This window comes from Engraulis encrasicolus, chromosome 14 (assembly GCF_034702125.1).
Source record: "Engraulis encrasicolus isolate BLACKSEA-1 chromosome 14, IST_EnEncr_1.0, whole genome shotgun sequence".
Lineage (NCBI taxonomy): Eukaryota > Metazoa > Chordata > Actinopteri > Clupeiformes > Engraulidae > Engraulis > Engraulis encrasicolus.
The window spans coordinates 3,775,063-3,786,320 of record NC_085870.1 but is presented as its reverse complement, the minus strand read 5'-3'; the positions used below and the strand labels follow the sequence as shown (position 1 = coordinate 3,786,320).

General features: G+C 42.6%; 1 protein-coding gene across 1 annotated transcript; it reads right to left on the bottom strand.

The window, feature by feature from the left end:
* Positions 1-421: 421 nt before the first annotated feature.
* On the bottom strand, positions 422-5,134 carry ywhaba (tyrosine 3-monooxygenase/tryptophan 5-monooxygenase activation protein, beta polypeptide a). The gene is made up of 6 exons (XM_063214803.1): positions 5,014-5,134; positions 2,671-2,971; positions 2,346-2,469; positions 1,486-1,649; positions 1,113-1,208; positions 422-913 (listed from the first exon to the last, which is right to left on the bottom strand). The coding sequence occupies exons 2-6, from the start codon at positions 2,962-2,964 to the stop codon at positions 857-859; spliced, it is 735 nt and encodes a 244-aa protein (XP_063070873.1). The 5' UTR covers positions 2,965-2,971; positions 5,014-5,134; the 3' UTR covers positions 422-856.
* Positions 5,135-11,258: the final 6,124 nt, after the last annotated feature.

Below are 11,258 nucleotides of genomic sequence, written 5' to 3'. Positions count from 1 at the left end.
GGGGGAGGAGGGGGTTAACATTTAAGAACAAACAGGGATCATCGTACTGATGTCAAACAGCACCTTAATGTTAACTGTTCATTGACAGCACATTAGGAGAATGGTCCAGTTTGTTCAAAAAAGGTCTAAGTCTTCATGTTACACTCTCGTGGAATGTCTCTTTTCCTCTCAACTGAACAGATGTGGAATGGCAAAACCTAGGGTCCCTTTTCTCTTTTTTGTTTCTTATGCAAAATAAAATGGTGTGCATTACACAGCAAAATGCATGTTAGTCAGTGTCACAATACAGCCTGTTCTACCATTCTGTATGAGGCAACAGCAGAATTGTACTGCTTCTCAATCCATACATGTCCTGATTCTTTTTTTTGAGAAAATCACAATTTATTCATGACAATGTAGAGAAAAACTAAGCGTCACAGTGTTTGTTAAATTAAACTGACAGTTTAATAACCTTTGAATAAAACCAGCAAACGCCAGTACACTAGGAAAGCAAAAAGGAGGTACTAGAATGCATAACTTGCAAGGTGAAAGAACATATACCTTTTTAAAAATGTTATGAGGGATCGGGTGGGGACAAAAATGGCCTCACTACTCGACTGGGTAAATTATTTTCTTTTCTTTTTTTTTTCCTCTTCACACACACAAGACTTGGCTTGCCAACGACTGAACATCAACCCTGTCAACCTGGGGAAACTTCTCTGAGAAGGGCACCGTCGGTAGGCCAGGTACAATTCATGCTGCTCGTCATACAGAAAAGGATGGTGGGTGGAGGGGGCAGATGGAGCAGGGATGTATGGGCTGTGTATGTGTAAGATAGAGTGTGGGTGGATTAACAGTGAAGTGCAACGCCTTTTTTTTAGTTCTCCCCTTCTCCGGCATCCCCCTCGTCGCCCTGGTTTTCCGATGTCCACAGCTGCATTTTGGGATGGGGGAGAGGACGAAACAACATTTTAGTAAGGCATCAAAGAGAAAATACACACAACCATTAGATACCAAACACATCAATAAAACAAACGTGAAAAGTGGTCACGTAGCATCTGCCTTTTCTGTAAATCTAACAGACGAGAGGGGAAAACAATATGCAAAGAGGAGCAGTGTCTTCAGATACTCACAGTGAGGTTGTCCCTTAGTAGCTGCATGATCAGAGTGCTGTCTTTGTAGGAATCCTCATTCAGGGTATCAAGCTCGGCAATCGCCTCGTCGAAAGCCTGCAGGAGTCCACGCATGGAGGGAAAAATTAGGCCCAGCCAAACGGACGGATCCATTTTAATGATTACATTTGCCAACATGTGTGCTGCACTAGTCACACTCCACGGAAACAGATAATCCAGCGTGACATCACTGATATATCACCGCAGTTAAGTTGAACATGCACAGATTCACACAGAACCACTTACACCCCCCCCCCCCAACACACATACACAATTAAGTTTTTAATGTGTGGATGGAGTGGCTGTGGCTAACAGTCACTGGCCACTTGCTCACCGTCTTTGCCAAACTGCAAGCCTGCTCTGGGGAATTGAGGATTTCATAGTAGAAGACGGAGAAGTTGAGAGCTAAGCCCAGCCGGATGGGGTGTGTTGGCTGCATCTCCTTCTTGCTGATCTCAAAAGCCTCCTGGTAGGCCTGCTGGGAGTTCTCCACTGTGGCTGGAGTTTAAAAGGAAGAACAAAAGCGGTAGAAAAATCAAAAATTGTTATTTCAAAAAGGGACATTTTTGTGGCATAAACACTATACAGCTTGCTTCTCTCCCTCTCTCAATGCCTCTTGAACTGGTTACAAAATACACTTCATGTAATCGAAGCTGTGGAGGGGGTGGCAATATTGGGAAACCTAATTTTATCATCCTGTGCTGAAGGTAAGACATGACATCCTCCAGTGGGAATCAAATGACAGGCCCTTTTCTCTGCCCTTCTCTTTTAAATTTCCGAGTAGGGATGCAAACAATTAATCGACTTTAATCGATCAATGCATTAATCGAACAAAAAACATTAATCGCAATTAATCGCGATAATTCAACTGACAAGAGATCCAGGAGAAATAGCCATGAAAAGAGTGTGCGTGAAGAGAGGTGTGAATAGTGGGAATATTTAAATTCACCCTTGGATTAAAGAATTTAAATGGAATTCATTTAAATGTAGCCTTTTATCTATTTTTTCAATATACATTTTTAGATTACATTTTTACATTAGATTACATTTTTAGTATGTTTTTTTCCCGAGAAACATGGAGATTTGGGGGGGAAAACGCCACTTATCAATTAATCGTAAGTCGATCGATAAGGCAATCAACTAACGATTAATGAATTAATCGATAATTTGCATCCCTATTTCCGAGGTACTTACTTTTCTTTGAGTCCCCAGACGCAACCTCGGAGAGATATCTGTAGTAATCGCCTTTCATTTTCAGGTAGAAGACTTTGCTTTCTGCCTGGCTAGCATTGGCAATGAGGAAATTGTCGAGAAGTCCCTGTGATGTGGAAGAAGAGGAAAACCAAAAGGGTTTGTTTTTATTGTACAATTCCACCCATACATCTTCAAAAAGTTCCAACTACCAAATGTAAGTGCTTCATGTTTAAATTTAGCAACATTGGAGACACAAACTCCAGAAAGGTCGACCACGAACAACACCAACCAACCAACAAGACAAAACAAAACCCTTCTGGCTCACCAGCACATCGTTGCAGATGTCCTGCAGCTCAGCCTCGATCTTCTCGCGGTACTCCTTGGCCATCTGCTGTTTCTTCTCGTTGCCCTCTGTCTTCTGCTCGATGCTGGAGATGACGCGCCAGGAGGAGCGACGGGCGCCCACCACGTTCTTGTAGGCCACCGACAGCAGGTTGCGCTCCTCGTTGGAGAGCTCCACGCCCTGCTCCGTCACCGACTTCATCGCCGCCGCCATGTCGTCATAGCGCTCGGCCTGCTCGGCCAGCTTTGCCTTCTGTACCAGGTCGCTCTTGTCCATGGCGAAACTGTCACACACACACACACACACACACACACAATAAGATGGAGTGGGACACTGGATAGTCATACATATTGAACATAAACAGTCTGGAGAGATGATGAGCTCAGAGTGGACAGTTAAGCCTTACAAAGGGAGGAAAAGGGAAATAATGCATATTTGATGGTTATCATTAATAACAAATGATGAGAATAATTAACTTAACCACACTCCTACTAAAATAATATTGTGTAATGAATTAAACAGTGGAGATACTGGTCCAAAACACATGTGCAAAATGCCATTCATTCCCATATTTAGATGAATCTATGACCAATTCTGACACTGCAATGTAACAAGTAACAAAACAAATCCGAAAAGCCCATTACATTCAACTAGCAGGTAGTGACAGAAACGGACGGATCATAACAACCCACTGCTGCTGACGCTTGGTAACCAAGTCGCAAACTAAACACCACTGTACAGTAAACAGAGGTGCAAGCGGTCGGCCTATAGCTGTAATTAACCCAGTTGGTTTAAATGGTTACCTTTAAAATGTTAAGTAGAACACTTATGCCCTTCAGGGGAACAGTTAAGTCACTGAAAAGCTGAATATGTCTTCAAGTGTATGGTAAGCTAATGGTGTAACACCACTCACGCTAGCTGAGCCGTGCGCTAGGTGCTCCTCACTACTGCGACAACGCCCAGGGGAGGGTGTTAGCATAGCCCTATAAAACGTAAAAATAAAACGTGACCTAAGTGCCTATTTCAATGGGAAATTATGGTAAGGGTGAAATATCCAATTTTGCAAAGACAACTTGCATGTTGCTGAACGTTGAGTTAGCGCAGACTCTTGCAAATGGCACCAATTAATCCAGATATGGCTAACATTAGTTAGCTAGCTAACATTCAAACACCAGCTAACGTTACTAAGCGTTTCGATACCAGCACTACTACACGTAAATCTAGATAACTTGGAAAATATCGTAACATTACATGCACACTATTTCATAGGAATGGTTGCAGTTCATTTTCAAATCGCGCCTATATAGTAACAGAAGATGTCCGTCGCCAATAACAAGGCTTCATACGCGAAGGTTGGTATTCTAGCCAGTTGTAACCACCATATCGTAATTGGGTTGTCCTCATACCCATCGAGGAACAAGCTGACAACAACAGCTCTAGCGTAGCCCTTACCAACCCTTAGCAAACAAAATGTCCCAAACGGCAGTAAGTAGTAACCTTACAACATCTATTATGTGCTCACACTAAACACCCATTCACCGAGTGGAGCTTAACCTTTCTGTACCCATGCCGCAAGACCAAAACCTTGCTAGCCTTAAGTGTGAAACATTAGCAATATACACACTGCAAAATACTGCACTGCAGTGCGTTCCAAAATCGGTAGTTCGCTAGCTAGCACAACTATATGCTTAGCTGTGTTTCAAGCGATGGCTAGCGAAATGCTAGCTTATATTAGCCTCCCAACTCCTGGTAGCGTTATACGCCCTCTCACTCGCATTCCCTTGTGGAATGTAGCTAGTCCACTGGGCAAAGATACATCTGCAGTTGCTACAAATAATAAAATATACCGGATCAACATTGGCCTTCGAATCCGATAAAATCACAAATGTCATTTTATTGTTCTCGCATGCAAAGGCCCGTGTATAGCTAGCTAGCAATACAGTCACCACCTATATTTGCTGGATAGCGTAACCAACGGACTAGCCTTCTCGCAAGCCATCACGACGGCCAGGCAGCTAGAGTGCAGCTGATGCACCGCCACGGGCTACGTTTTTTGTGTTTGGGAGCGACACTGTGAGATCTTGTCAAGTGTGTACACATGGCATGACATCCCTACCAAATATCGTGCTGCGTCTACATTTGAGAGGTCTAACTCTCTATTCATCACACGCCTCGGCCTATGAGTCCTTGTACCCAGCCCCAAACCACAATAGGCACCTTCCGCCATTGACAACGGTGGGTGCCATCACAGCTATTTTACTGAATAAATGAAGGCTTATCGTGTAGCTAGGGATATCATGTTGATATCTATAAAAGGGAACTCACATTTAAAATGTATTTGGAATCCTTTTTTTTCTCTGAACGACTGGAGTATCAAGCTGTCCTCCGTTTCGTTGCTCGGGATATTCAGGGCAGTACCACTTCCGCTCTCCCTGACACTTCCGCTTCCTCTAAACCGCACCCCTCCCCCCGCCAGTATCTATGGTAACCTCTATCCGGGGTTTCCTAGGCATTTTACAGGGCGGTTGACGTCATGTGGACCATGGCAACCATCGGCGGGTGACGTCTGTAATAACCATAGCAACAGTTTCCAGGAGGCATCTGACAGCTACAAAATGACAGCTCGAAATCATGTCATAACCTCATATTTAAACACAGGACACCTTGGCATCATCAGATTGGGCAAGTAGGCCTATGTGGTGTAGCCCTCTGTGTGTAGCCCCATATCCTAACGACTTGTAGGTTTGTATTTAACACTTTACTCACTAGGAAGAATCTCTTCAGTCAACAGGCTGGGCCCTACGGTCAGTCCATCAGGTAGAATAGGTAGCCTATGGAGACAGTACTGGTAGCCTATGCACTTAAGCTCTAGCCTCTTTGGTCCACATTTTGATTGACTGCAAATTGATTTAAAAAAAAAAAAACTTTTATGATTTGCAGCATATAGACTAGGCCTACCTATAGGCCTATTCAACAAAACCACAACATCAAGTTCTTCCAATTGAAAAAAGACAGGTTAGGAATAACATTAGGCCTGTAGGCTACAATTCTGATTCTGTAGTCTGATAAATCATAAACAAAAATCTACAAAGGTCAGCAATTAAGATAGTCTACTAGGCAACACGACGCCATACAAAACAAGAGATAGGCCTATTCAAATCCCCATTTGGTCATTTGGTTCCAAGGAAGAAAAGCTTAACAAATCCTTCAACAGAAAGCCTGTCTCTCTTCACTTAATTTTAATAATACAGTTGCAACCTCTAGGGGGTGCTGTGATTCTTTCAATCCAAAACTTGAGTTTGTTGCATGTTCATAAATTATGTCCCACATCTGAGCTGCTCCTGTGAACTTCATTTTTTACACTGCAGGCTACTTCCTCTGCTGTGATTCACCAAAGGGCCGGAGCATGAAAGATTTATTGTTTGTTTGTTTCTGTTTGGGTCAAATGTGGGGTCAATAAAAAGCAGTTAAAGCGATGGTTCGGAGTAGAATCACCCTAATGCCATTTGAACCGTGACACCCATCCACCTTTACACCCGAAGTGTTTTCTGCCGCAGGCTTACATCAACAGAGTTGCCGTGTTATTCGATGTTTATTCCGGATAGCTTGACTCAAGCGCATATGGATCCTGAGCACCGTCTCCAAACTTTCTCCACAAAAATAACATGTCATGACACCAAACTTCTACAGTATAACAAATGTGGTTTGTACTCACAAAAAGATGAATTTGAAACTTTGTACATAGTCCAGGAGTTTATTAGTAACAACACACGAGGCGATTAGCTTTTCTGCTGCTAAACATCCGTCGACGTCACTTCCTCCAGCTGGGACTTTCTTTATTGTAAGGTTTGTGTTTTAGTCCACAGCCAGGATATATGCACGAGTGTGGTATCGTCTTCTATTTATTAAACGTGGTAAAATTTAAATCAGAAGTGGTTAATTTCTAGTTGTAGCGCAAGCTGTCTTTTTGAGTTTTCCGCCTTCCGGACTCACGTGTATTTGTTTCCATCAACAAAGTCCCAGCTGGAGGAAGTGACGTCGATGGATGTTTAGCAGCAGAAAAGCTAATCGTCTCGTGTGTTGTTACTAATAAACTCCTGGACTATGTACAAAGTTTCAAATTCATCTTTTTGTGAGTACAAACCACATTTGTTATACTGTAGAAGTTTGGTGTCATGACATGTTATTTTTGTGGGGAAAGTTTGGAGACGGTGCCCAGGATCCATATGCGCTTGAGTCAAGCTATCCGAAATAAACATCGAATAACACGGCGACTCTGTGGATGTAAGCCTGCGGCAGAAAACACTTCGGGTGTAAAGGTGGATGGGTGTCACGGTTCAAATGGCATTAGGGTGATTCTACTCCGAACCATCGCTTTAACCAAAAATTGCCCCAGTAATGTGTAGTAGGCCTAAATAATGAATCTGGCCATCATAAATGATTGACTTATCCATATTTTTCAGAAAGACTTAACTTACATTGCCTTTATATTACACACTTAAAAAAAACAAAAAAAAACACCTTACTGTTTAACAACATTGAACTTAAAGGGACACTGTGTGACTGTGTAAGATTTTTAGTTGTTTATTTCCAGAATTCATGCTGCCCATTCACTAGTGGTGTCAACAATGATTGATTCGGCGATGCAATCCAATGTGGGGCATGGACGATCCAGAATCGATCCGGCAATTTCCAAAATCGATCCAGCAATTTTTTTTAAGTTTCAATTACTTCCATGTATATTTCGGGAGCAAATGAATGTTAAATTAAATAAAAGCACTTCAAAACATTGCAAGACTGATACAGACTGATATAGACAGGTCATCAGCTGGGAAAATTAGGCCTTTCGTCCTACCGCACTTTTCTCTGTGGATTACTGACCAGAAGCCCTATTGGAAGAAATTAAAACATGGGGCCACGTCAATTTTTGCTCAGAATTCAATATGGCCGCCATTTTCCAAAATGACTTGTTTTCATGCATTATTACATTGTACTATAAGGTGATATTCATGAACGATGAACTACTTTCAGCACTATTCTGTCCTATTTCCTTACATACATGTTTACAAAGGTTGACTAAACTAAAATAAATGAAAATAAAGTTGGCCACCTTGCAATATCCAAAGGAAAGTGCGGAAAATAATGATTGAAATGCACATACAGAGTCTATGGCTGCGAAAATTAGGCCTATTGTCCTGTCAGGGTTTTCACAGTGGATTACAGACCAGAAGGCCTATTGAAAAAGATGAAAACTTGGGGCCATCTATGTGCTCCAAAATTCTAAATGTTCTCTGTTTTTCAGAATGGCAGACTTTCACACATTTTCTCAATACCGTAAGGCCATAATTACCAATAAAGATGACCTATTTTTCAGTTAAGTTGTCCTATCTCTTACAGACGTGAGTATAAAGGTTGTCTAGAAAAAGGCATGAATATATATACAGGGGGTGGACAAAATAACTGAGACACCTGTCATTTCAGTGTCATTTAGTTCCTCTCGCATCCACAGTTAATCCTTTTTGAACTCTGACATGTCACCCATAATGTTGTGTGCATTGCAAAATGTTGAGCAAAACTGTGCTCTTACCCTGCTAATTGAACCTTCACACTTCACTTTACTGGTGCAATGTGCCATTAATGAATATAGACCAACAGGCTGGTCCACTTGAACCATTAAACTTCCAACACTAAAATGATAGGTGTCTCAGTTATTTTGTCCACCCCCTGTATCTTGCCACTTTGAAATATCCAAAGGAATGTTGTCAAATGATTGAATTTCACAAACACAGTGGACTGCTGAAAAAAGGCATGTTGTCCTGCCAAACTCTGTGTGTGTGTGTGTGTGTGTGTGTGTGTGTGTGTGTGTGTGTGTGTGTGTGTGTGTGTGTGTGTGTGTGTGTGTGTGTGTGTGTGTGTGTGTGTGTGTGTGTGTGTGTGTGTGTGTGCGTGCGCGTGCGTGTGTGTTTGTATGTCTGTGTACGTGTGCCTGAGTGCACTTTTCTCAAGTGTGTATGGCCAGTGTGCTTCTTTACATACACTGACATAGACACAGTAGACCAGGTGTGTGTGTGTTGGGGGGGGGATGATGTGGAGGAGCGGGGGGATGAATGAGGGGGTGAGTGGGGGTAGGGGAGCAGAGTGGGGTTGGGGGGGAATGAGTCGGGGTTGAATTAGGAGGTGGGGGACAGAATAGTGTGTGGGTGGATGTGTGGGGTTCGGGGGGGCAGAATAATGTGTGTGTGTGGGGGGGGGTGGGGTAAGTTGAGTCGGGGGGGGGTGGGGGGTGGGCGAGTATTTTGTGGGGGGGTGGGGGAAGAATGAGTCAGGGGGGTTGAGCGTGGGGGGCAGAATAGTGGGGGGTGAGTGAGGAGAGTAGCATGGGAACGATGAGTGAGGGGGTTGGGGGTGAGTGAGGGGGTATAGTGAGGAATAGTGTGTGTGTGTGTGTGTGTGGGGGGGGGTGAGTGAGGGGGTGGAGGAGGCAGAATACACTGTAGTGTGTAGGGGAAAGACACTGTAGAGCAGGGGAAAGATGAGCGGGGGATACGCGCACGCACACACGCACGCACACTCACCCTTGCTTTATGCAAAAAAATGTAGGCCTGAAAAACTTTTGGTCAGAAATCTAATGTGAAAAGTTTGGCAGATCAATAGCCTTTTTTCAGCAGTCAACTGTGTATGTGTAATTCAATCCTTAGGATATTGTCTATAGGAAATTTACATCTATCTGTTGCCAACCTTTGTACTCACATCTGTAGATAGGAGATTTCACTGAAAATAGGTTATCTTTATTGATAATGGTCTTACAGTATTGAGAAAAATGTATGAAAGTCTGCCATTCTGAAAAACAGAGAATTGAATCTTTTTCAATAGGCCTTCTTGTCTGTAATCCACTGTGAAAACCCTGACAGGACAATAGGCCTAATTTCCGCAGCCATACACTCTGTATGTGCATTTCAATCATTATTTTCAACACTTTCCTTTGGATATTGCAAGGTGGCCAACTTTATTTTCATGTCTTTTAGTTTAGTCAACCTTTGTAAACATGTATGTAAGGAAATAGGACAGAATAGTGCTGAAAGTAGTTCATCGTTCATGAATATCACCTTATAGTACAATGTAATAATGCATGAAAACAAGTCATTTTGGAAAATGGCGGCCATATTGAATTCTGAGCAAAAATTGACGTGGCCCGATGTTTTAATTTCTTCCAATAGGGCTTCTGGTCAGTAATCCACAGAGAAAAGTGCGGTAGGACGAAAGGCCTAATTTTACCAGCTGATGACCTGTCTAATACAGAAAACAGCCAATAAATTGTTGCTCAGTATCTGACTACTTGTATTGCCTAGCAAAGAGAGATATCCTCCGCGCTCCTGCACTTCACAATCTGGTGCGTCTCGGGAAAGGACTTGGTAAATACAGGGGAAGAAAGGAGTCACCTGAGCATCTTCAGATGTGAAAAATAACTTGTTTTATTGGGCAAGCGCCAAGACTAACGTTTCGACGTTCACACGTCTTCTTCAGAGTCAATATGGCAAACCTGGGTAGGTGGTGCTTAAAAAAACTTTCAGAAGCACCTGACAGGTGCGTAGGGGGGTGGTGACTGCAATCACCCAAGGGTGCCAATGACAGAGGCTGCACTCCAAAAACAAAAAACAAAGATAAAGAAACAAATTCAAAATCAAAATTAAGCCAAACACAAGAAAAGAAAAATGGGGGGAAAGGATGTACATACATCTTGCACCAAAATAATATCCCACAGAAAAATCACATCATGTTAATTCATCAACACCCAACGGGTGCGTCATGCAATGACTCAATTATCTCGGGAGGGGGCAGTAGAATAAACTACAGAAAACAAGATAAATTCAATTGTTCATTAAGGCCATTTGGTTCAAGTGTGTTCAATGTATAAATCCAGTATGTCTCTCTGCACAACAATTTATTGACAATATCGCCACCTCTAGGGGGTAAACTGATTTTTTCAATACCACAGAACTTAAGATATTGTCAATAAATTGTTGTGCAGAGAGGCATACTGGATTTATACATTGAACACACTTGAACCAAATGGCTTGCTCTGGTACTCCTTGGCCTCTTCGGGAGAATCCTGAGACAGTCATTATAAGCTACTTTTAGCTTATAAGCTTTTAAGCAAGGTACTAGAAAAAGTTGTATTTAAACAGCTTAATCTACATCTGGCTGGGAATGATATCTTGGAAAAATTCCAATCAGGCTTTAGAGCCAACCATAGCACCGAAACAGCACTAACCAAAATAATAAGTGATCTTAGGCTCAGCACTGCCGCTAACAAAGTTTCAGCACTTATCCTCCTCGACCTCAGTGCCGCCTTTGACACGATAGACCACAACATACTAATTGACCTCCTTGAATCTTGGGTAGGACTGACCGGCCACGTCTTAGAGTGGTTCAAAACATATATTACAGGAAGGCAGTTTTTTGTCACCATCGGAGAATACGTCTCCAACAAGTATGATGTGCCTTTTGGAGTTGCTCAGGGTAGTTGCTTGGGCCCTCTCCTCTTCTCTCTCTATATGTTGCCCCTGGGC

What these genes read in the sequence shown, in the direction of transcription:
- ywhaba (XM_063214803.1), bottom strand. Translation starts at nt 2,964, where the DNA reads ATGGACAAGAGCGACCTGGTACAGAAGGCAAAGCTGGCCGAGCAGGCC. An exon ending in GTCTGGGGACTCAAAGAAAA is followed by an intron (nt 1,650 to 2,345) that starts GTAAGTACCTCG and finishes TTTAAACTCCAG; the next exon opens with CCACAGTGGAGAACTCCCAG. An exon ending in CTTGCAGTTTGGCAAAGACG is followed by an intron (nt 1,209 to 1,485) that starts GTGAGCAAGTGG and finishes GGACTCCTGCAG; the next exon opens with GCTTTCGACGAGGCGATTGC.